This window comes from Fundulus heteroclitus, chromosome 20, assembly GCF_011125445.2.
Source record: "Fundulus heteroclitus isolate FHET01 chromosome 20, MU-UCD_Fhet_4.1, whole genome shotgun sequence".
NCBI lineage: Eukaryota > Metazoa > Chordata > Actinopteri > Cyprinodontiformes > Fundulidae > Fundulus > Fundulus heteroclitus.
In genome coordinates this window covers 15,658,317-15,684,292 of record NC_046380.1, presented here as the reverse complement: position 1 = coordinate 15,684,292, position 25,976 = coordinate 15,658,317, and the positions used below count along the sequence as shown (strand labels likewise).

Genomic DNA, 25,976 nt, shown 5'->3' with positions numbered 1-25,976 from the left:
AGTGGAACACAAAGTAGGAATATGTGAAAAAGGCACATTATCCCTACTCTTAAGTATAGTTTAGCCTCTGTGATGCTCTGGGCCTGCATCTCTTCCAGAGGCCCTTGATAGAGTGCATGACACCATGAAATCTTTCAAATGACAGGTGACTTTTTTAAGCAAAAATGTATGTCTTCTACCAGATAACTGAACATAGACTGTGGGTCATATTTTGTCTTTCAGAGGGATATTAATCCAAACCATAAAGTGACAGAAATAATGTACAAGGTACAAAATTAATATTCTTCCAAGTACATTCAATTCCTCAGACCTAAATCCTGTGGAAAACCTGTGAGCCAAAAAAGTGATGCAATAGGATCTGGTACTCTAAAATAGGAAAACTGCACAGACAGGAATACTAAAAGATCACCTTTCTGTATTAGTGAACCTTTTGTAAGTTCATGTACACAAAACTGTGTCAATAATACTACAGAATGCTGCATATGGAAAGCAAAGCAATGCCCATAATGTACCCTTTACATAAGTGACATCATCTCACCTGTTTAAACCTTGAAATTATGAAGCAAACCTAAAGTGTAATATTGTCAAACTGGGTGCAGGTTGCCACAGTGTAGAAAAGGATGACAAGCCATTCTGCAACAATAACTACACAGAACACTAGGCAAGGCAAGGCAAGGCAAATTTATTTGTAAAGTACATTTCAGTACAGATACAATGCAAAGTATACAATGCAAAGTGCTTTACATGATTTAAATACAAGAAAAAAAAACAGTTGGACTACAAAGTTGAACTAATGATGTTTCAGTAAAACAGTTTAACTAGAACAGTCGAAGGCAATCCTAGACAAATATGTTTTTGTTTTCTGCCTCCAGTCTATGAATAGATAATTGTCAGTTTAGCAACGTTTTGCCTTTGATCCCTTTGTTACAAAGGGTTTGAAATCCAACTACAAGATCCCCAACATGCCTCGGACATGTTTTATAGTCTCAGGAGAGCAGTTTATGCCCGACAATCTGCCGAAACATGGCAGAAAATACACACAATTACAAGTTTTGCTTATTCAGGCCAGTTTGTAAAGATGTCAAAAAATTATTTAAAAAAATGAAGAACACATTGTTGCATTTGAAGACGGAAATAACATTACTCAGCTTCACTTTTAATCCTCTATCTAAATATTTAAGTGTTTTTAGCCTAGAAATGTTTCTCTTCAGTTCTGTTGATGCACATGCAAACCACTCGAAATGTTGCATTAAATAAAATAACTCGCTAAACATTTATCCAGCCCAGGCGATGACCACTGTTCTCAGCTCAGCATCAGCCAGTCCCGTTGCATTCTCAGGACAAACCAACTGCTCCTGGCTCCAACAAAGTGTGTGTGTGTGTGTGTGTGTGGGGGGGGGGGGGGGGGGGGGTGTCAAACGTCAAAGCTCAAAGGTCATAACCTGCAAAGAACTGAAGTCTCTTGATGATGCAACTAAGTTGTCATCTGCTGTTCCCGAATGGCTTTTGGGGGAATCTCAGTGTCTGGTGGGACAGGTGAAGGCTTGAACAGGTCAAACTGCAGGCCCGTTTTATGGGACTGATGGGAAAATCCAGGCTGTTCCAGAAGACCATATGCCGTTCTCAGAGGAAGGAATCCAAGACTTTACCACCTCCAACAGTCAGGTATTTCTGCTGTAATGATAACATCTCAAATTTAGAATAAGATTTTTTTCTACTAGACAACCAGCTGTTCATTCTACATTTCAAAATCAGGATACTTCATTAAAGTGCAACACATTTATATTTTGTTAGTAAAAAAATTGCACAGACTTAGATTAGTACCGCAGTATACATCTGGGATTATATTTTGTACTCTGAAAGGTATTTCTTACTGGTTAACTGTATCACACTGGTTTATTTTGGCAGGTTGTAAATTGAGAGAGAGAAAAAAAATCGCATCCCTAAACTTTTAAATAAAGCTCCCCCTGTTTGTTTGTTTGCTTAGTTCACTGGATACTTTTTTTTTGTCTGGACAAATTAATACAGCTTTCTCTTGGAATTTCATTCCTTTTCATTTTCAAGTTTTTAAACTCATTTATAATAAATTGCATGGTTTAAGTCAAAACAGCATTTGGTTCTGATTCAATCTTGGATTTGTGCGTAAAGTATCACTTGGTTACCTATTTGTCTCCCAATCTTTTTATTCCTTGCTTTTTTTCCATTAACATTCATAAATCAGGAAGAGTAAAAACTACTGAAAGCTAGCTTAATATGACAGCTTGATTAAAACCCAAAGCAAGCTGTAGACAGTTGGGAAACTCATCAGAGCCATGACTTAATGCCATGAAGGGAAAACGAGTAAACAGAATGCAAGTCTTTTCAATAGCATCTCTCCTGAAATCAAAGTAATGACCTACTAGGAGCTATTCAGCTACATTTTTTGGGAAATAAAAATATTCAGTTAGAACTATGTGGACACTTGCATACTGTGGACCTTTATTCTTACACTTTGCTTTAGATAACAGATCACACTCTTCACTTTAATGAGCTGAACAGCTTTCCGCTTCTAAAAGAGTTGTGTTCAAACAACTTTAAGTCTGTTAACTGTGTCAGAAATATGGAAATGTTTCGTCAGAGGTAAAATTAAATCTGCTATTGTCTACTTGCTATTTTTCTCAGCGATTAAAAAGATAAAATTGCAACGACAAAAAAATAAAAAGAATAAATCAAATGCAATAACAAGTTCCCATTTATTGAAGTAAAATGAGAAGACCACGGCACAACCGCAAACCTACCAAGACATGGTCCTCCACTTAAACCTGGGGAGTCCAGCTCCAGTCCTCCAAAGCTGTTGTGCTGCATGCCTTTGATGGGCCACAGCTCCAACACATCCAAATCAAACTGAATCACAACCTCATCATGTCACTGAGTTCGTCTCAACTTCCAGTAACTGTAGTAATGAACCATTCATTTCATATGTGTTGAGGCGGGAGAAGATGAAAAACATGCAGGGCTCCGGCCTTTGAGGTCTGAGTTTGAACACCACTGACCTCTGTTCAGAAACACTGTTTATAAGCCCTATACAGGTGCTTCTCAACGAAGTAGAATGTCATTAAAACGTATTTTTCATTTCAATAATCACAATGTAAACAGTGAAACCCATACACTACATATAGCCATTACAAGCGCTGTCTTAAGACGCTGAGCTATGGAGGAATTACTGGAGAGAGCTTGTCTCGTCGAGGAAGGGTTTGTAGACGGGGCTTTGTGCGGCGTCGAAACTACCCGAAGAGTTTCAACCTCGGATGCCTTGTTACAAAGTCACAACACAGGAGCACGAGGAGGGTAAGTGACAACGACAACGTTTCTGACAGGAAAGTTCTGAGAGGTATCTGGGTTGTGCTCTACCCTGAAGGCTAAGCATCAGGCACAGAAGGGTCTACCAGCAGCAGGATAAATCCCCAGCAGCTGATGAGGAAATTACAGCCAGGTGTGTGAAGCTGTGGTCAGCCGCCACACGCTCCAGCAAAGATCGTCTACGGTGAGAGCCTCACACAACTCACACTCACAACAACAGAGCTGTCTCTTCACTGAACTCTAATCCTCACCGATAGACTCTCCTCTCCCTCCTCACACCTACCTCCACTTTGTTATTCTGTTATTTACAAGACTGTAATGTTCACCTGCACTCCTGACTGTTACTATTGTAACAACTATTTAAATGCATCTTGCACTACTCAACTTGACTGAATATTGATTTGCACGGCCGACTGTTTAATCACAGTACCAATTGTTTACATATACATTTGCAATACCGTACTTTAACTGTAATATGCAATTACCTTCCACTGCACTTTAATTTAGATAGCTTCTGTCCGAACTTTATCTATTCATTTTATAGTAATGGCTACCTGTATATCATGCTCACAACTCTGCCTATAGTAATAGCCATCTGTACATATATTCATAGCACATGTAAACTCTGTTATAATAACAACCATCTGTATATTATGCTATTGTACATATCTGTAAAACTCTACTCATGGTAATATCCACCTGTATATTATATTCAGTACATATCCAGCTGTAAATTTAGTTCACAATACTAGTTATCTATATATTATATTCATAGGACAAATATTTCAGTAAAATTCTGTTTATAATAGTATCCATCTCTATATTTATTCAGTTAATAACCAATGACCTGTACTTATGGGACCATTATTTATCCTGCACTTGCTGCTATTGCACTTTTGGTTAGACCTAAACTGCATTTCATTGCCTTGTACCTGTACCTGTGTAATGACAATAAAGTTGAATCTAATCTAATCTAATCTAAAAACACACAGACTTGCCAGGATCATGAGAGGTCAGGCTTCCGTCGTTATCTCTGGTTGTTGAGTTGCTTAAATCAAATACATTTATGGCCCATGTTCAGGACACGTCTGTACCATCTAAATCTTTTAAATCAAACTCTTGAATGAGCTTTGCTTAGTAATATCCTTCTCCACATTGCCGTTATCCTTCTTGCTTGCACACCTTCCTGCCACACTTTTTCCTTTCACTTAACTTATCATTGATAAATATACATCACTATGGGAACACCCCGCTTCTTTAGAAACCTTAGTAGCTTGAGCCTTTTTTTCTGGAAAGCTGTCTAGTCTGTAGTTTTCTCAATGATTGTTCAGTTCTCAACATCATTATAACATACAATCTCTTCATATACTTTTTTTTTTTACCAGTCTTATGTGATATTCAGCTTTTCTGAGAACTTGAAATGTGGATTCTTATCAGCTGTAAGACATGATCAACAAAGTAATGAATACATCTATATGATGTACAGTATTCACTGTTTAATATTCATTTGTGAACCTAAATAATAATTGAGAATATTATAATTTACAGGGGTGCACGGAATCACAACAGGCTGGTATTTTTCAGAGCAAAAAGAGTTGCTCATGATAGGTTTACAGTGAGTGCTTGTGAAGTTTTAGTCAGGTTAAATGCCAAAGAGTTGCCTTAACCTACAGCACCTAAACCATGCTGAGAATTTCCCGATGATTAAGGTGGAGGTGAAACTGGATACACACAGAAAGAGGGGGAAAAAAAAAGTTTGCTTCTTTTTTGGGCTCCTGTCAGCACGTGAGGAGAGGAGTGGTCTGGAACCGGGATAATGGAACCTGGGAGACCAACCGGGAGGGGGAAAAAAGTAAGGGGGGAGTCAGATTTCAGCCTGACAGGGGGTAAAAGAGGGCCGGGCTGATATTTGGGGATATACGAAGATTCATTGAAAGCAACGGGGGCATAAAACCAAAGCGTCTGGCCTGGAGCAGTCGGTGCTGAATTTGTGCTGCAGGTCCGGGTCCTGCCGCTGGATTCCCTCATTGACTATCATCTGGGAAGGGTAAAAGTCAGATGGTCCGTCTTTTGTAACTGGGACACAAAACACTAAACGTACTGGGAGAAGCTTTCGCACCCTTCTCTCTCCTCACTGCATGTCTAATATTTAGACATGTTGAGGTTTTTGGATTCCAGGACTGTACTGCTTCTTGTAGCATCCCAAGTTTGTCTTTTAGCCGTTGTGAGATGTCAGCTGGAAGATGACCGTAAGTGACTGAAATGTATAACTTTATCACAAAGTTCAAGTAGAGCTTTTCCTCTATGCAGCTTTATCCTTACGCACAGAACCTGAAATATTTCTGGGTTTATTCTTAATGTATGTGAGAGTTTTATTGTGTTTTATTGTGCAAAATGTTGTAGGATTATAGGTGCAAAGGTAATAGAGGAAAAGTTTGTCAATATTTGATGATAAAATCTACAGGTGCATGCGCAAAAGACAGATGGAGATCTTTGGAGTCGGAGTGTTATCTTAGCCCTTTGAATTTTATTTATAAGATTTAGCTGTTATTCTGTGTGATAAAAGTTCTATTAATCGTTTTTCGCTTAATGACAGAATAAAAAAGATAAGAGTGGCATATATTACCCTGCACTTTTTCCTAAGGACTTGGCTTTCTTTTCTGAAAGTTAAACTGCATGACACCTGCGGGTGTTTTAGGGGCCTTGGCAGATTCTCCTTAAAACTGCAGATTCACTTAATAAAGAGGGGGGATGGGGGGGAAAAAAGAGTGAAAGGTGGTCGGGCTTAAGGGCCTTTGGTAAAATGTCTTCACATTCCATCCCTGTCAGAGGGCATTCAGGCGAATCCTGGCGTGTTGAGGCGCAAAGGTGATCCTGCCTCTAAAAGTACTCTACAAAACACTTATAGCAATGTCAATTTGAAGTTATCCTCACTGAAACTAAAAAAATATATATCATTATTAAATAATTCCTTATATTCCCCATTTGAGTAAAACTAGAGTGGAATTTACTTGCAACATTGTTTAAATTTAGTATTCCTAAAATAGAGGCAACAACAGGTCATGAGTGCTGTTCCATTTGATTTTAGTTGCTGCCACCTGAAAGATTAATCTGTGACTCTTTGACCAAAAATTAAGAGAGAGAGATTGAACCAATAGGGCATAGAGATGATTGGTAAATATAAGACAAGGACTTCAGACTGATTTTGAAAAGCAAAGTATTCTGCAAAAATCAAACCCGCTGAGCTTTTAAAGCAAACAAAAGGTGTATTTTCTCAGACGAAAGAGGGGAAAAAAAGGAGAGTTGCTATGCCAAAGTAATTTCAAGTGTCAAATTACCCTCTCAGAGAAATACGAGTCTTAATATGAATCAAACATTCTTGTGGAACTGAAGGAGGAGTTTTTCTGGAGGAAAAGTAAAAATCTCTTATTCTGCCACACACACAGTAGCTGACTTTAACTGTGATTCATGGTAGTCAGGTGTATAAACGTAGAACTTTTAAGTACAGATTAAACTTTTATGAGATTAGGAGAACACCATGGTTTCTGTTGCAAGTGTTCATTTTATTCCCATAGAAATAGCCCTTGGAAGCCGTTTCTTTCCTATTTATCATCCATATCTTCTCAGCTACATAGAGGAGCCCTTGTATTAAATATTCCATCTCAGGATAATTGTTTATATGTGAGCCAGTGAGAGGGCAGGTGCAGGCTTTGATAGTATCTTGCCCTGTAAAATTAAACAGCATAACCTCAAGGAATGCACATGAAAGCCACTATTTTCCTCCCTCTAATGGGTTTGAACTGACATCTGACGCAGCCTTGGCCTCCGTAGGGGGGTTAAAACGCTCCCTGTGTTTATACAAACCAATACTCAGTCAGTTGTCCGCTGTGTCCCTTTCCAGAAAGACCCCATTCATTGCTGCTGGGGTCCGTTAGGTTACCTAGACTTAAGTATTGCTCGAAGGTGAATATAGCTACTGTGCTCGCTCCTTCTCCTCTCACCCTCTCTTACCGGTTCATACCTTTAGGCAAATCTTTTGCTGTACCTCTCTGGCTCCAGTCAGAGAATTTCTCCCAGCAGGTGTTCCTGCCAGTCTCTATCAGTCTGGAAAATTTACCTACAGCTCTGTCTATTGTCAGAATTTCGTTTTTGATCTAATTTGGATCATTTGCAGTAGTTGCTTGTCAAAACATTCTTCACATCCCCCTGTGTCCTCCTTGGCAGGTTGTGGTCTAAAGGCAAACAGTTTCCTTTCTTGAATGCAACACTGGTCTCTTATGCTGCCATTTTTTCCCCCTCAATGTAAACTAGTTCTATATTTAGCATCTCAGGGCCTTCTGCTCGTGAAGATACTGAAGTTACTTATTGGAGGTTTCCTGCAAGTATTGCTGAACCTAAATTTGAGTCTGTGGTGTTACACCGCCACCCGGTGGCTACTGTAGAGGTTGCATGTATAGATTAATCACCTGACTAAGAATTGGTAAAAATGGATTGCTTAATTGAAGAACAGTGGAGCTGCAACAGCCATTCCTATAATTTATTAATCAAACTGTAAACTGTTACAAACTAATTCATGCCTGCTTTAATATAAGATATATGTAAAAAAGCCATACCAAATATTTGTCTATACTTTTCCAAGCTGAACTTCCAGAGTTCTTGATCAATGTTTGGCCCATTTTTAAGTGTTGAATTTATAGGTTTATTGTGATTTAATTGGATATAGTTTTAAAATGATGGATGGATGGATGGATGGATGGATGGATGGATGGATGGATGGATGGATGGATGGATGGATGGATGGATGGATGGATGGATGGATGGATGGATGGATGGAGGCTTGGTCAAATGGATGGATGGATGGATAGAACGTTTAGACAATTGAAACTGAAAATAGAATAAAGTTTATAAATTTAAATATTCCCCATAGCTGTCCAGACCTAAGAAAGTAAAATTCTACACTTTTCTGGACTGTGAGGGAGCAAAAACAGGCCTGTCCATTCAGTTTTTTCTATTTTATATTTGAATAAACCTAATTTTGCAATTTAATCTCTAAATATATGCCAAAAAATAAAAACATACAAAAGAAAAACACACAACACCTAACAATCTATTATGATTAGGAGATTTAATGACTTACAAGCTGTTAGTTCTAGTTTTATATATATGCTGCATTCAAATTTTCTTGACGAAAGACACTCAATATCATTAAAGTACGTTCTCTGATGGTTTTCGTTTACAATGTATTGCACTTCAGTGTATTTTTCCTGATTCAGCGTTGATAAGAGAAATTTACTATCCACCAGTGAATTATCTATTTAAATTCATAAAGCAAGCATTTTTTTTGTACTGAACTATCTACTAAAGATCTTTAGTTACAACTATAGAGAAGTGATTGTGGAGAGAAACAGCAAATGTTGTGACTTTCAGTTAATGTCAGCTGTTATTGTGGGTTAATTGCTTTTTTTTTTCTTTTTTACCTGCACCATGCTCTCTGTGCCCTTGACTGGGATCTCTAACACAGAAGTGGAGGATTTTGTCTGTATACATGAAGGAGAGATTCATAAAGACAAGGATATATGGAAACCAGAGCCTTGTCGCATCTGTGTGTGTGACACGGGAACAGTCCTTTGTGATGACATTATCTGCGAGGAGCTAAAAGACTGCCCCACGCCCGAAATCCCATTTGGAGAGTGTTGCCCCATCTGCTCTGCTGACCAGCCGCCACTTTTTGGTTGTAATTTATTTATCTTACACATCTCATAAATAAATTACTGTATGGAATCGTGCTGTTTGCTTTGGTGGGGTGGGAAAGGGAACATTTTAGTGCACTTTTCTGTCCCCGGAGCAAACAGATGATGAGAAATACGCAGCAACAGTGACACATCTAACAGGTTTTCAGTGAAATGCTTAATCTCCCCGTTGTTTTTCCATAGCTGGTGCACCTTGGCCTCGTCTTGTTTAAATACGCCCCTTCCCTGAGTATCATGAAAACATGTGGCAGTGATTAAGGAAATACCTCCGTCAAACAGACACAGCCTCACATTTCTGCTCTATATCCTCTCTGTGGATTTCTGCAGATCTGATGGCAAGAAAATAGCCCGACTCTCTACTGAGAGTTCAGAGTATATGAAGGAGGCCATTCAGGCTGCTCACCTCCAAACTGCCACGGCTTCCTGATAAACAAAGGCCTTAGTATCCCCACACCGGTGGCCAGCTTTGGAAATGTAAATAAAATCGGCTGAAGAGCATCAGTGAAACCTGAGGTGTCACTGTTTGCAATGCATGCTTGTGGGTTTTACTGCTAGAAAAATATAGCACATTTCAAGGCAAAAATTGTTGCTTTTTTATAAGTATGTAACATAGAGAATAATTTATCGCCAGCATACCAGAAATAAGGCTGGTTATTGAAATTCAATGCATGTGGCCAAAAGGCTTAACAGGTATGTTTGGATTTGGACTGATGATGGGATAAATTGAAACCTGTTACATTGATAATGCAAGCATAACCAGCCCTATTTTAAATCAGCTCAAGTTACTTACCATCACTAAGCACCTTTCCAAGCTTTAGTGTTACTAACTTGTTGCAGATTAGCTGTAAAATACTAAATTTCTTTTTTGAAATGCTATAAATTCAAGCTCTTTATGGGACAGTAGATCTACTGAAGCTGTCGTGCTTTCTGCTGTTCCCATTTTTTTTTAAATGCACCTGTTTTGCTTTGCCTTTGAGCTTTTGTAAGATGGTGAGGCAACTTGTCGTAATGGGCTTTTTTTTGTAACAACATGAAAGATTTGGTGGTGGTCTTTAGGATAGTTTATTTCAGGAAATTACAAACCCGTTTCATTCCTTCCCTGTGCACTTTTTTTTCTGTGGGATGCTGGTTTGATCTTGTGAGTTGGTGTTTATGGTTGAACCTGTTCACTAACTGTGATCTGTTTCCGTCTCCAACGTGGGTGAACACCTAACAGGAGTACCGAGAGCTAAGGTGAGACACTTAAAATAACTGTGTTTGTGATCATGACTGTCTGTGTCTGTGAAGTCAAGCCTCTGCCTCTCCCTGAATAGTGGGCAGGGAAGAACCAGTAGTTTAAGGATTTAGATGTGTCTTTGATGTAAAAGAGCGTTGCCAGATGAGTAATACTTATTTCCTGTGCACGCTGTGCCACAGTTAGGCACTCAAACAGAGGCTGTATTTTGCACCTAGAATAAAAATGCAAATTTTTCTTCAAAATGTGATTACAGAGCGAATATAAACCGCCTTAATCATTGTGTTTCTGCTTTACTTTTCTTTTATCAGGGTCAGAAGGGTGAACCTGGAGACATTACAGATGTAAGTTGATACCGCACGGTGTGACAAAGTTAGCTTTTGATTTGGAAATGCTGACCTGATAGCAAAGGCTCTCACATAAAACACGGGTGGTGTAGGAAGAAAGAGCTTTGCTGGGAGAGTCTGAGGCTCAGTGGGTGTAGTACTTCTCTTGTGATCAAAAAGTTCAGGGTTCAAGTCCAGCTTCTGTCTCTCACATGTTGATCTTGCCTGGCCAAGGCACTCAACCCAAAATTGCTCCAGCGTATAAATTCAGTCCATTTACCAGATGTGCACATTCCTGTAACATCTTAAGCATATTGTAAGATTAGGAGAGATGCACCAATCAAATGGTCAGAAGTGGCTAAAGGCCTGATGGGTCCTTTTCTAGAGAGTAGTATATTTAACCTTCTTAGTTGTTTAATCCTAAGAGAAACTGGTGTAAAGCCATCCGCTGGGAAGATGCAAGCTTACAATGCAAATACCCGACTACCCTTAAAACACCCTTCAGATTTTTGGGTGTGAATTTAAAATCTCGGACAGTGACTTAATGGTAAGTCATAAAACTGCTTGCAAAAGAAAGACGAGCGAGAAAGTCGAGGAAGAGGGTGGCTGTAGCAGCCAAGTCCAATAAGACCTCCGTACAATTATCCTAAAGCTCCTTACAGACGACAGAGCGAACCCGCCCCTGTTGCTGCTGCACCTGGAAGCGCTTTGCCCCTCTGAGGGAGCAGAAGTTCATAGCAGGAAATAAACGGCCATTGTTTACTGTAGGTTTCTCCCCATGCTTTGCCTGGAGAAATAAACAATTAAAGGGTCTGTTTCTGATTGGATATAGATAACGTTATTCTTTTTTACTTTGCCTCTTGAGAGAAAATACATCCGGTAAATGCAAACCTTAAGCAGAACCAGTGAAATTACAGTTGTTATTTTATACAAATAAGCTATTTGTTTGATGTTATTTTTCTTTCTTTCTCCAACATAGGTTGTAGGACCAAGAGGACCGGCCGGCCCAATGGTATGTATTATGTCTGCATTTTAAAGTGTTTTCTTTTCCTTTTTTATAGTTTGCTTTGTAAATAGCAGGGTTTCTATTTAGTTATGAAAAGTCCGGAAAAGAACAGAAAAATGTTTATGGAAGAGTTATCAATGTCTGGATAAGTATGGAAAAATGGCTATAGACCAGATTCCTTCCTAATTAAATGTCTGAAATTGCCTGAATTAGTTGAATTAAACAGTTTGCATCCACTTTGGACCCAAAAAGTCTTGATCTACCATGCAAGTCTTTACATTAAAGTTTTAGACATGACTTCCTTGTAAAACCATAAGTGCATTCCTGCACCTGCAGATGTTTTATGGAAAGAGGTTGTTTTTAGACCAAAAACTCTTGAGGAAATAAACAGAGAAAAGTTAATTCTTCTCTTATTTGCTGTCTTATTGCATCTGATGTTTAAGTTTGAATATTTAAATCTCAACCACTGCAGAGCTACTTGTAGTAAATTTGGATTTAATTAATGTTGTGATTTGTCAAAAGGGGTGGATAATTTACCAAGAAAATGAAAATTTTGATTCTGGAAAAGTTTTAAATTTCCAAAGGAAAAACTCATGGGTGCCCCTGAGTTTAAACAGATGATTTAATACCAGTTGCATTGACTGAAAAGTGACACCACAAGAGTTTAAATTCTGCGACGGCTTCTTCATGTCGCCTTTATGGAAATAAATGCTAACGTTACTGCCATCCATCTTGTGCTCATCCAGGGCCCACCGGGAGAGCAGGGACCCCGCGGGCCGAGAGGAGACAAAGGAGAGAAGGTTAGTTTCATATACGTCAAAAATGAGACAATCTTCCGCAGGCTTATGAAGAAAGAACTACTCTCCTTCCCTGCTCTGTTAACAAGTACAGTATGTCCGATTGAATCTGATAGCTGAGGCTCCTGGAGGGCGTGTGTGTTTCATAGCTTGCAGGTTCAGATAATGGTAGCCTTTCATTGAGTACCACAGTCTAACTAGTCATGTGTCGTTTCCATTAGGCTCTGTGGTCTGGGTTGTTTAACAGATGTGAGACTGTTGGGAGACTCGCAATGTAAACGGCGGCGTCACTCAGAGGCCTCGCAGCCGCTAGCTGTGGGAAATCTGCATCCGCTTTGATCGCCTCATTAATGTAACAACACGGATGTTGTAGTAGGCCGCAGGCGAGCGGTTTATGTTGTGTAGTTATCTTGTTTATGCAGATTTAAACATGAGCTGGATTTGTTTTTGGCGAGCAGAAGCTCAGCAGCCTTTTTAGATGTTAAGCACATTTTTTTTTTCTTTGGTTTTGGATCAGCTTGCTGGGTGATTTGTCACTACTTGCACAGAGGTATGCAGTCATGACCTGATACATCACAAGTATGCAACACAACCTGTAGTGAAAGCATTTAAAATTGTTGTTTAAACTTCGAATGTTGTGTCTTGTTGAGTCTAAATGGCATATTTCACTCCCGGTTCGTCGTCGTTGGAACTAGACGAGTCAAGTCATTTCATGTTAACCTGTCTGAGGGCAGTTCAAATGAGGCGTGGGCTGCTGTCAACAGCAGCTTAACGAACACTGTCTGCCAGCAGCCATGAAGATTATACATCCAAGCAGCTCATAGTACCTGACAATTAATGAGTGTTTGATCATAAATACTGTTCTTTAAGACTTTTATTTACTTATATTAGAAGATGGAGACATTAGAGATATCCCTTGCGACTTATTTATCCATTTTACATCAAATGAATTATCACAGTTTTCTGAAATCTTTGTTTACTTGCTGATCAACTTTCCTTTTGCAATATTTTTTATTATTTGCATTCTTAATCATTTAATTTATTCCTAAAGTTTATGTTATAATAATTATCATTTATATTTTATAAAATACTTGAAAATGTTTTGAAGAACCCAGTGTTAGACCATATAATTTATTTTCTATCTATCTCATATTTGCTTTAACTCTGCCCATCTTCTTTAGGGAAGCCCTGGTCCTCGTGGCAGGGATGGCGAACCTGGCACCCCTGGAAACCCCGGACCCCCTGGTCCTCCAGGGCCGAACGGACCCCCTGGCCTTGGTGGAGTAAGTATCTCATGTTTTGGCTGGCAGCCTTGATGTCTGTTAGAACGTAGCAGCTCAACACGAACCCAAGGCAGAGGGTAGAGTAGATGTGACTGGCTGGAATAAGGAGAAAGATAGTCCAAAAAGGACAAAGGATGTGTGAAACTTCAGGACATGGGAGGGGCAGAGAGACACAACGGCATGGAGGCTGTGGGAGAATGGACAAAATGCTTCTCATTCTTCGCAGGAAAAGGAGAGAGAGGAGACTGAAGGGGGGGTGAGTGGCTGAGACAGACCTAAAGAGGGGAAGGGAAGGAGGTTTTTCAGTCCAGGGGTGAGAAGGGTCTTTGTGAAAAATGTTCACATGCCCTCTGTCTCTCCTTTGTCTGCATCAGGATTCACATGATACCCTGAAGCTGACAATCTCTTTAAAGCTGATTCCCGCTGCTGCCAAGATGATGCAAAAAAAAAAAAACTAAATTCAAGGAAGAAACAGGCAACAGAGATAATGACATTGTAAAGAAGTTACTGTTAAGTTTTAAGTTTGGTTGATTTATCTCTGAGTCTACTGAAGCTGAATGTTATGGGATGGATCATTAAGCATGCATGAAGTATCATCAATGTATCATGGCAATCCTTTTAATTAGATTTTTCTCATTTTATGAGCACTCCAGAACCTTTGGAAGTATATTTAAACCATCTTAAAGTCAGACAGACAGGCAGGCAGGCAGATTTTGTTAAAATGTGTGTTTTCTACGTTCCTTAAAGCCCTTATTGTGTTGTATGAAAAGTGCCTCGTAAATAAAGTTTGATTGGCTGATTAGTTGTTGACAGTCTCTCTTTTTGCCCGCTCCAGAACTTTGCTGCTCAGATGGCGGGTGGTTTCGATGAGAAGGCCGGCGGTGCGCAGATGGGTGTGATGCAAGGACCGATGGTGAGAAAGAGGCCACACTGACCCCTGGCACAGCAGCCATGTTGTTCCTTTATGGTCTAACTGAGTGCGTACTGATGCTGCACAGATTGTAAAAAAAAAATCCAGAGAAATATCCAAAGAGTCATTCAAAGCTGGGGACCACGATCATCTCCATACTTTTGGAATTACTGTTTATCTCCATTGAGGTTATTATAAAAAACTGTCTTTGGTGCTGAAACTAACGAAACTAACTAATGAAAATGTTGGTAATTTGTGTTATTTTTCTTGTAATTAGATGTTTCTCTGGTAAACTGAAGTTCAGTCGTAATAATTCATGCATTTTAAAGACTTTTATATATAAAATAACATCACAGCTATTCAAAGTGTCAGTAAGTTCACTGTAGGAGTAATATTTGGATGCTTTTTTGATTATGAACCCAATATTTGAATCAATGCGTCACAAAGTTATTGCTTTTGCATTGGGACTTAGTGGTCCTAAGAGGTGGAGACACCAGTTGCTTCAATTTGTGGGAGACGTTTTTATCCCATTCATTATTCATGGAAGTGTTTACAGGCAAACCGTGGCTGAGGGCACTACCTCTAAAAAAAAAAAAAAAAAAAAAAGGCAACCCCACACATCAGGATGTTCCACCATCAGCACAATGCAGGATTTATGTTAGTGTTCATTGTTTATTCTTCAAGACAGTCCTTTACTACACATTCCACTCTGAAAGGGTTCATCAGAGAAAATAACTGTGACCTAGTCCTCTGCAGTCCAGTCCAGGTACAGTGTGCAGTGGTTCAGGTTGTTCTTAATGATCTTTGTGGATTCTCTCTGCTCCCCTTCTTGACAGCAGAGCAATGTTAAAAAAAAAAAGTTAACATTCACATCTGGCTGTTGCCATTCATGAACAAGTGCTGCCCTTAGTTGAATCCTCTGCAGGAAACACTCCTAGCTCTTGCTGGACTTTCATGGGCACCCTGAAGCTTCACAGCAGCCGGACCTCACTCCCCGAAGTCCTTGATGCTTTGTTAATTGGTTTAATAAGGTACACTATCAGGAGAAATATTCTTCCCTGGAAAGCTCTTTTTATGTAAAAGCCAGCAGGGACAACATATTTTTCCTCGAAGTAACCATGGTCGACAAAAGAAGAGTAATTTGAAGCAGCTTTTAACGCAACCATTCTTCTTCTCTAATTCCGTTAGAAGGACAGATAATGAAAAATGGTGCTTGCAACTCCTTTTCGGATGTGACAAATGAAAACAAAGAATGTTTTTGTGATTGGGTTAGTTTTTATCAACTTTAACTTTGCGGTTTACATTGAATCTAGGCTGGTTTAAAGAATGACCACATAAAATGCAGCCGTAAAAACTAAAACAGGGAATTTATAGAAAAAAAATAAAAAAAAATAAAAGAACTCTGTCAGTCAAAGATTTTCCCTACATTTTCAGCTGAATATTCCCATGGGTAGAAATTAGGTGTTGGAAGGTGAACACATGATCATCATTTTCCTTGTCAGGTTTAAATTCAGCAAAGAACAGACGAAACAACAATGAATTATTTTGAAATGATTTGGGGATTTGGTTAAGATGTAAAAGTGAGTGATTTAACCCATTGATGTTTGACAACGCTTCAGAAGAAGAGTTGTTGCTGAAAACTGGGAAAACAACTATTGACCATTACAGCGACTGTAGCTCAGTGGGTAGAGTCGTCGCTTTGCAATCAATCAGAAATGTTATGGGTTATTGGTTCCAACTTCGTCCGGTCATATGTCAATGTGCCCCTGAGCAAGGCACTTAACCCCAAGTGTCCTACTTAGTGGTCAGGATGACTTGAAAAGCGCTAAATACATTTTGTTACATTTACCTTCTCGACTGGGTCCGAGCCCAGCTTTGGGGGGTGTGGCGGGAGGGAAGGAGGGTGACTAGCGTGGATCAGATGCCCAGTTTTCACTTTCTCACTTTTCACTCCTGATGCTCTCGCCACATGTCTGTCTGACAGTTCTCGACGATACTCTGTCCTTGTTCCGCCAATTCACATTTACTTTGGCACTTTTTCAGCCCCCCGGAGGGAGGACAGCTAATCTGGTCTGATGTTTTATGGAGCCAAAAAATCCTTTACTTCAGCATCAATCCTGCATATATACATACCAAACATTCTAATAGTATTTTTAGTCCAGAGCAGACACACTCAAACACATATCCAGAAATCCTGAGCATAGAAGGCCCCATTGATAAGCTTTTGCTCACTAGGAGCGCAGGCTTCCCATACCCACTGAAAGGTGACTTTCATTCACTTATAAGGGCCACTGTACAGTTCTGTGACATTTACCTTGGCCAGATTCCAGCGTTTTTGATTGAGGGTTCATAAGCAAACCACTAATGAAGGGGAACGGCTGTTAAAGTATAGGTCGGGGTCTTTTTTGGGGTTTTTGTTGTAATAAGAACTTAGTTTTTGAAAGAACTCTAACACAAAGTTGCTGCTGTCTGATGTCTTTTTCTCTTTTGTATATCAGACAGAAAAGCCATTAGGAGCGTCACATATCATCGCCTCAGAATGTAATTCTCTCCTGCTGAGCACTGATGCATGAAGTTAAAGAAAAAAAAATGATTTTGGCGTGTGAATCCAGGCAGAAACTCACACTGAGCAGATTAAGCTTCGCTCAGACAGATCCGAGTTTCCAATGGATATTTAACCCTCGGTTTTCCACCCCAAATTCTCTTTACAACAGACAAATATAGTGGGATTAGTCATTTTTTATCCTTTTGGGAAAAGATAAGCACATCTAATCGGCTTTAAATGCGTAGAAACTCACCTCAAGTAGAAACAAAGCTAAAAGAGGATCAGGTTGTGTGTTTAAAAGAGGTGAAAAGAAGGACGTGTACGAAGAGAAGCTCTGAATGCCAGTGAGGAATTTCCAACAATTTATAGCCTTGACAGGTAGAGCTGTTGAGTATTATGTAGCTTTAGGGTAAAGCAGGTGATATGTCTTTAAAGCTGGGAACTGATTCAAGCGGATAAACATGTAGGTTATATTTCCCTCCAATCTCACTCGGACAGAAATAAGACGTTAAATCTAATTGTTTTTCAGTCTAAATTATGTGTTTGTGTTGCAGCGGTTTTACTGATAGCATTTTGCTTCTCTGATTTCCTCTCTTTCCCTCAGGGCCCCATGGGACCCAGAGGACCACCTGGCCCCACAGGATCACCTGTAAGTACTTGCTTTACTCTGAGCACGCCACACTGATTACCACAGCATACTGATGCTAAGGTGTTTTATCAGTAAAGTGCATGCTGCACTGCACATGCTTCTCTTGAGCCACCTCCTATAGAACATTAAACAGCTGCGTAGACCTTCATAGGACCACGTAGTTTTCAGACTCCAGGAAGCATATTGCATATCACAAGCTGTCAGAGATGAATGTTTACACTCAGCCCTCCTTTAAATCAGACTGTGGGCTATTTTTTTTTTTTTCCGGCACCAGGCAGCTCTCAGAAAAGGCGTTCGTCTCCCAGCTGCAGCCTGCTGAGCTTTTTCCTGTGCCACAACCCAGACAGATTGTTGAACACCTGACAATTTACCTTTCATACTGCCCAGTGGGCTTACAGCCCCCCCCCCCCACACACACACACACACACACACATACATATGCAAACAAACACACCTTTCCTCTTTCCACTGCAACCACACTTTAGCTCTTTCAGCCCTTCCTTCCAGCCTGTAGACAGCGCCACCTGCCCCGCCTCTGTCCTTTGGTATAATCACAGTGATGAGCTCAAAGTCAGAGGTTTGTCGCCTTAACATAGGATGCACATATATAGTGGACTCTTTTTTAAGGATTGCATTACTTTTTTTTCTTTACTGACAACTGTTCTTAATGTAGTGAGCGACTTAAAAAATTTTTTGTTGTTGCTTGTATCTTTTTAGAATTCTTGCTAGTACTTAAACTTGCAATGCAGCTTAGGTTTTCCGGGGTCATTGATGTAGTGTTGTTTGAATTTAAAAAAGGAATACATTTAAATAACAATTTCAATAACAATATGACGTATCACTTTCCAAGTTGATCTTATCCGAGCGGAAAAACTTTTGGAGTATTTGCGGTCATTGATATAGTTCTGCTTCTTAATGAATTAAAGTTTAACGGATGTTGTTTTTCTCATAGATTAAAACAGATTTTGCTCTTATCAGATCACCTTTTTCCTCTCTCAACCTCTCAGGGCCCACAAGGTTTCCAAGGAAGCCCGGGAGAGGCGGGAGAGCCCGGACAAGCTGTAAGTATCCTGCGGTGAAATGTTCCTTCTCCTGGAAGAGCTCTGCAGGGTTTAATACTTTCTAATAAGAAAGTCTCCTGTGTAACCTTCTATCTGCTTTTTAACCTCCTTTGGTGAGAAATCATGTTGTTTTTTGTTTCCTGTTCATGTAAAGGTTATTGGCTTTTATATTTCTTACAAAATAAAAATTACTGTTGTTAACAAGTTTTTTTTTTCTCAATACTACATGTTAGAATGAGTCTCCTGGCCATTCCAAATCTTAGGCCCCTTAGGTCAGCACTCCTGCTTGGAAGATACAGCTTAATTTTCTTCTTGCACACATAAAAGTCCTAAAAAAAACATAAACTCCTGGTTTCTATCATATTAAACTTATAGTGATCTCTAGTTGGTAGTGTGGAATAGAATGGAGAAAGGTTTATTGTTATTAGCCTGAACTGTTAAATTAATCAGCCGCACATCAAACTGTTTTTTACAATTTCAACTAAAACAGATCTGTGTTCAGGCTTGCAATGTGAACTGAAAGCAGCACAATCTCTTGTCTGCATCACATTGTTTGCCACCTGCTGTGTATCTATCTTGTGCCCATGCAGTTGTTACATTTTAAATGCCTCAGATACTCTTTGGCGATCTGGTGATGTTCCTAGTTTGGGCCTCGTATTCTGTGACCCAAACCTGTCATCTAAACGGGGAAAGGCTGGCTCAAATCAGTCCTTGAGTTGCTTTCTGTTTTGCTTTCTTCTTAAAGGGGATCAGTGGGTTTTTCTTCAGTAAGTTCTTTTTAATTTTTTTATTAGCTTTCTCTTCTTTTCCGCTGGAGCCAATCACTGCCCCAACACTTCTTAAGGTCATGGTATCCACCTCTCCCATCCTCCCTATTCCTCTCAGCAGGTTGACAGGATATGGTCTGCCCACTGCTGTGATAATCTGCTGATGTTGAGCTCACACAGACATGCTTTCTCCTTTTAAAATGTGCCAGCACATCATTAAGTGTGATTAGAATCAAAAATCAGCTCCTGAAAATAGTTTGAGGAGTCCCAGTGTTGGCAGTGTGCATTCCTGTGGAAGGTTTAGTTGTGAATGTGAATGTTTTTTCTTTGTGTTTCCTGTCAGGATATATCATTGTAAAATCATTTTGCTTCATTAGCTTGAAAAGATCATTGATCAAAAAGAGGAAAACACATTTGTAATAACAATATGGGGTGCCCTAAATAAGAACCACCTTTACAGTTTGATCTCTAATCTTAGACAAATTAGCAAATCAAAAATAACAGCAGGGATGTAACATGATGGAAAAACAATTGATAATGAAGATTAAAAGTCAAACTATAAAATGTGAAATGTCAAAAAAAGCAAACTAAACTTTGAGGACTTTAGTTTGCATTTTTATATTAGTGTTTTAAGCATTAAAACCTTAATATAAGTAAGGTACGTATTTTGTCTTTTGAGATTTTTCTTAATTTTACACATATTAAATGTAAGAGTCAGACCTTTAAATTTGACTTTGATCTCTATTGAAGTCTTTTTTACATTTATATGTGTTTTATTTTGATCTTCTGTTTTTATCTGATCACTGAAAGGCAGCCACAGATCACAAATTAGCTAAACATTTAGACTGTTTGCTGTTGTCCTCTGCTGGCTACAAATGCAGCTTTAGCGAAAATTCAGACTGAAGAAACACTATTGCCTACCTCCATCAATCAGGGACTCATCCGCCTCCGACGCAAGCCAATCAGCTTTGAACTGCTCCTCCTCAAAGCCAATCAGCATCCTGGGTTCATCTTAAAAAGAACTCCACATCCTCATCTCGGCCTTGTCCTCAGCGAGCAAGCAGTGGCTGCGCGTGTCCGGTTTGGACTCTGTCGACCGGTTTCAACCCACCTCCATCCCCTTCTCCACCATCGTACCAAGCTTCGCCTGGCTTTCCTACGGTGCTCCTTCAACCTCGTTCCTATCAGAGTGTAATTCCTGCTGGACTCTCATGGAATTCCCAGCCACTCATTAAAACGGTCCGGCAGAAGACCGCCATGCTGAGCCTGGTTCTGCCAGAGGTTTCTTCCCAAGGGGGAGTTTTTCTCTCCACAGTCGCTTCATGCTTGCTCATCATGGACAGTTCATGCAAACCTGTGTTTATCAAGTTGGACATCAAGCTCAAACAGATCATCATATGGACTCAACAAACTTTGCTTATCTCCACTCCACCACCAGTTTCAGGCCTGGGGGGAAATATACCTATTCTCATACGCCTGCTAATGCATATTCAAGTATAATTCAGCGTGAATTTTTCCTGCCGAGGTCTGAGCGCCAAACTCTTAAAATATTATATCAATAAAATTCTTCTAATTGCCTTTTCTTTCTGTGTGAGTTTTTCAGATTGAAATAGGAACTGTAACTCATCTTTGATTTCTTTACCCCCCCACTACCCCCCACCCCCTGACTCCATCCCCCTATACAAACAGGGTCCCATGGGTCCCCGTGGCCCCTCTGGCCCTCCCGGAAAACCAGGAGAGGATGTAAGTGTTATTGATTTTTTTTTTTTAAAAAACGTCTTCAATTGCATTTGAATGAAAAAATATTAACAATGGTTTAATATTTAATAGAGCTGAACAATGAATCATATTTGCATCTTTATCATCTTTATCTACAGGCCATTTTTCTTGCTTCTGGTTAATGCAGAGAAAAGTCAACTATGGTTGAAATATCTCGCAATTTAGATTTTTGGCAAAATCATACAGCCCTAATTTTCAATGGATGGTTTAATTGAGAACCTGTTAATTAGAGCATATTATCAGAGTAACAAGATCTGAAACCTTTTTTTTTTTTTGGCAACAACAAAATATAATTTGTGAAAATGTGTGAAATGTGCACTTTCACTCAACATTTATTCATAGAAGCTGTCATCTTTATGAAATTAATCTCTTTCAGTTTCATATTTCTTTTAAATTAGTTTATTCAAATTATTCTTCCTACACTATGTATGTTTTTTTTCTTTTGGTCACTTCAGTCTCAGCAAAACATTTTGACAACCCATCAGTGCAAATATTCTACAATTTAAGAGGCAAAGTGTCCCAGTCTTCCTACGCCCTTTAAAAAAAATTATTAGAGTGCTCATTGCTCACTAAACTATAATCTGTAAATATTCTCAATTTTACTTCGTAATGACTTAAATAAGAACAGAAAGCATTGCTAAAGTGCTTTATTTTATCTTGGCAGATCACACAGCTTATGAAACTGGTCTCCTTGGGCTTATATAAAAAAATATAAATCTAATTTTGCCAGAATATTGCTAAGTAAATCATTCATCTTTGTGATAATGTTACGTAACAAAGACACTCGTTTGACTTTTGAAGTGTGATTCCCGTTTTTGTCCTCATGGTGGCAGCAAACGTGACATTTCATGTTGCGTCCACTAGGAGAGCTCATTGCAGCTGACAACGTTTGCAAAAACAAAACAAAGGCCCGCTAAAAGACTACGCGTACATTTTATATGGTTTATATGATCATATAATATGACATTTTAAATGATTGGCTCTTGTGTGATTGACTTGATTTTTCTCTGTCTTAGGGTGAAGCAGGTAAACCAGGAAAACCAGGTGACCGCGGACCCACTGGACCTCAGGCGAGTTCCTTCAATTTGTTGACTTTTACCAAATCCGTTTGCGTGTACAGGAACCTCAAATAAAACATTTTCACTCAGGAAATGCTACAGTGTGAATTGACTATTGCAAGGAATTTTCTTTTGGGGCAGTTTGTCACTCTAACTCATGTGTCACAACACATGAAATACTTATGTAAAATATGATATAAATATAAATGTAAAACAAATTAAAAGTATTTTTACATTTCACAATGAGTGTATCCAACTAATATATAATTTCACAGAATAAATTATTTTTCTGATTAAGATCTTTATCATCAGTGAGTTACTTGTTTTCCAGTATGTATAAATTACAAGCTGGACCTACTGTAAATTAGCATGCTCGATTGTGTGAAATGAAAGGCACTGGTTTTGCCCTCTTTCCTTCCACTGTAGTGATCTCCAATATTCTTTCTCTCGTTGCACAGGGAGCTCGTGGTTTCCCAGGAACTCCTGGTCTGCCGGGCATTAAGGGACACAGAGTGAGTTTGTCCTTCAAAGTTGTTCTCCCCGAACACGAGCCTCATAATTATCCGATTATTGACTGTAGCTTTTCTGCATCATCACCTTTCCAGGGATATCCAGGACTTGACGGTGCCAAGGGAGAGACTGGTGCTGTTGGTGCTAAGGTGGGATTTGGTTTCTATGTTAGATCCACATGCCTCTCAGTTAGGTTGGACTTTGCTTGGTCAACACTGTGTTTAACATGCGATCATACTGTCAGGACATTTTAAAACATCACTACAACATGAGTCTTTTCTGTAAGTTGTGTTTTGTTATAAATGAAAAGCAAACAAGCTTATTCTTTTCCATCGAATGTTTCAGGTAATCATCTCCAAGTTCCTAGTTTAATGTAAACAAATAAAATAAAAATTTCAAGACTTCTTGATGTCAGAATGTCAAGAAGGAGAGATGGGTGTTTCTGACCACCTTCACCTCAAAATTCAAGTGGCTGCCATGTGTTTAACAGTGAAAAAACAGTGAAAACTGCAGCAATCAGCTGTTTATTTGCATGTCTAACAGCTTGTATCTCATTAATTCTTTGTAAATGCACACATAATCTCTGTTTGTGATCATGTTACTTTATTGTTTCAACGCATAGGACGTAGAAATTTAGTAATGCCTAAAATTATCCCTACTCTGTTCTCCATCAGACAAACGCCAGAGTCCTGACTTGAATCTGAATTTTGAATCTTACCTTTCAAGATATTTCTGTCTCATTTCCTTTCAGACAAAAAGTTCTTAGTTGATTATTTTAGACTCCAAATCTGCCAGGGCTATAAATAGTTGTGCGTGGCTGTTAGCTTGTGGTGCCAGTAGTAATCAGCCTGGTCACTGAGGAGAAAAATGGGCAAATCTGGCTGCAACCAGAACCTTGTTAAGTTGGACTTGAAGTTATTTCCAGACCCTATTTCGTATTTAATAGCTAAATGGAGTAGAGCATTAGCAGCCACCGGTACTTCTCGGCTCTGGGCCAGTTTCTACTGTGGGGGGTTCACAAAATATTCTCAGCTGCACTTCCTGTTTGAGTGGCATCTGTTTATCCTCAAAGACAAAAGTGCTTTAACAACTCCTTTCTCTGTTTGGATTTATGTTAACATTCTAGCTAATTCTCTTCCTATTTACCTTGTAAGTATCTGGTACTCAATAAATAAAATTGAATTGAATTGAATTGAATTGAATTGAATTGAATTGAATTGAATTGAATTGAATTGAATTGAATTGAATATCAAAATCTCCTCTAAGTGCCACTAAAGGCAACCCAGGTACCAGCAGTGGCATTAGATCCACAGCTTGGGAACCATAGTTACAGGGTAAACACACTGTGTTTTACAAAGTACATAAGCATGAAGCATCTTATTTTTCCCGCATAAGACAGTCAAAAGAACAGTTTTAAGTGAGTTTTATCAAATTGTCTTTCCATACTAAAACCTAAATCTCCTTCTTTTTTAGGGTGAGGCTGGAGCCCCAGGAGAGAATGGCGCACCTGGACCCATGGTGTGTGTTTTGGTGGCCGCACAAGAACAGCATACATAAATGCTCTTACTCACAGACGATAAGAGTAATGAAGAGGTGTTAACAGCTTCTTTTTGTGGTTTTGTTTTCTTGCACAGGGACCACGTGGTCTGCCTGGAGAGAGAGGACGTCCCGGGTCCACTGGAGTGGCTGTAGGTGCAGGTTTCTTCTCTAAATGCCCGCACTGGATGCAAATTTAACATACTGTTTGTGGCATGTCATTTTGTTGCCTATATGTTTGTTTTCATTGTCTTCTTTTTATCTACGATGAATTAATGCTGGTTAAGTGAACGTTATTATTTAATGTAGATTTGCAGTAATGCATTGTTTTCTGCTCAGGGAGCACGTGGAAATGACGGCTTGCCTGGTCCTGCTGGTCCTCCAGTGAGTATCATTCAACCATTTCAAAATATTTGCAATTAGACCCAGTAATAGGATGAGTTTGGTGAATGAAAATGGTGTTGGTTTTTTTACCCTCACTTCTCTGGGTTGATATCAAGAGTAGGGTCTGAACCTTAACAAGTGCATATGTGACCTGTTTTTGCTGTCCTTGTAGGGCCCTGTTGGTCCATCTGGAGCTCCGGGCTTCCCTGGATCTCCTGGGTCAAAGGTAGGCCACAAGATTTCCAATGTGTAGCTCCAACCGAGTCATTATGTTTACTTTTGTTTAGTGGTTTTTGGTGTTAGCAGTTTCCCTTTTCTGGTCTTATAAGACATAGCCTTAATAAAAAGGTTTGAATCACTGTCAGTAAATTATTTTCCCAAAAAGGCATGTCATTAACTTCTTACTGTAATCACGTGAACAAGTTCCCTAGAAGATTCCTGTATTGACCTATAGGAACAATTTTGTGGGAAATATAATGACATTTTGAAACAAAGAGAACTCTACTCTGCCACCACTCAGGTAGTAAAATAAAGGAGTATATGTCTTCATCTTTTAATCCCTGTACTGTATTTGAATTTATTTTCTTTCTCTGCTTTGCATATAACTTATTCTTTTACGATGGCAGAAAGACTTGCCTCTCTCATTTGTCTGAAACAATCTCTTAGGATTTGCAAATACTGAACCTCTTCTCAAAATTCAAGAGCTTCCCTTGAAGTTGTCCCAGTATAGGCTGTGGATAAGTGTGTGTGTGTGTGTGTGTTAATGCATTTTAGTGACACACTTAAAAACACGTTATATTTTTTTCAGCAGCCGAGTGTGAGAAACTCTGTGTGACTGTATGAATGTTCCCAGATGGGAAACTATTAAAAAATATCATATTACGTGCTTCTGCTGTCCTTTCAGGAGTTGACTCAGTTTTCTGTGACCTGCTTTTTCTCTCTTTAGCATTTATTTATTACAGTCTCATCTTACTTTTTCTTCTTTCCTGCTTTGAACCTCACAAGAAAAGCTTTGAACCAACTTTAACAGAAAAGAAGTTGG

At 39.2% G+C, this 25,976-nt stretch overlaps 1 protein-coding gene across 3 annotated transcripts in view; it reads left to right on the top strand.

Annotated features, from left to right (window-relative positions):
- Positions 1-5,273: 5,273 nt before the first annotated feature.
- Positions 5,274-25,976, top strand: part of col2a1b (collagen, type II, alpha 1b) — a 62,654-nt gene continuing 41,951 nt past the window's right edge. The window contains exons 1-18 of one of the 3 annotated variants that reach the window (XM_021319897.2): positions 5,274-5,588; positions 8,864-9,070; positions 10,306-10,322; positions 10,635-10,667; positions 11,629-11,661; positions 12,402-12,455; positions 13,634-13,735; positions 14,571-14,648; positions 17,795-17,839; positions 18,847-18,900; positions 21,357-21,410; positions 22,463-22,516; positions 22,963-23,016; positions 23,110-23,163; positions 24,488-24,532; positions 24,649-24,702; positions 24,890-24,934; positions 25,107-25,160. In XM_021319897.2, coding sequence (XP_021175572.2) covers positions 5,495-5,588; positions 8,864-9,070; positions 10,306-10,322; positions 10,635-10,667; positions 11,629-11,661; positions 12,402-12,455; positions 13,634-13,735; positions 14,571-14,648; positions 17,795-17,839; positions 18,847-18,900; positions 21,357-21,410; positions 22,463-22,516; positions 22,963-23,016; positions 23,110-23,163; positions 24,488-24,532; positions 24,649-24,702; positions 24,890-24,934; positions 25,107-25,160 — 1,131 coding nt within the window. In that variant the 5' untranslated portion in view covers positions 5,274-5,494. Of the gene's footprint in view, positions 5,589-8,860; positions 9,071-10,305; positions 10,323-10,634; positions 10,668-11,628; positions 11,662-12,401; positions 12,456-13,633; positions 13,736-14,570; positions 14,649-17,794; positions 17,840-18,846; positions 18,901-21,356; positions 21,411-22,462; positions 22,517-22,962; positions 23,017-23,109; positions 23,164-24,487; positions 24,533-24,648; positions 24,703-24,889; positions 24,935-25,106; positions 25,161-25,976 lie in introns of all 3 variants that reach the window. The other 2 variants (XM_021319896.2, XM_021319898.2) reach the window with 2 other exon arrangements.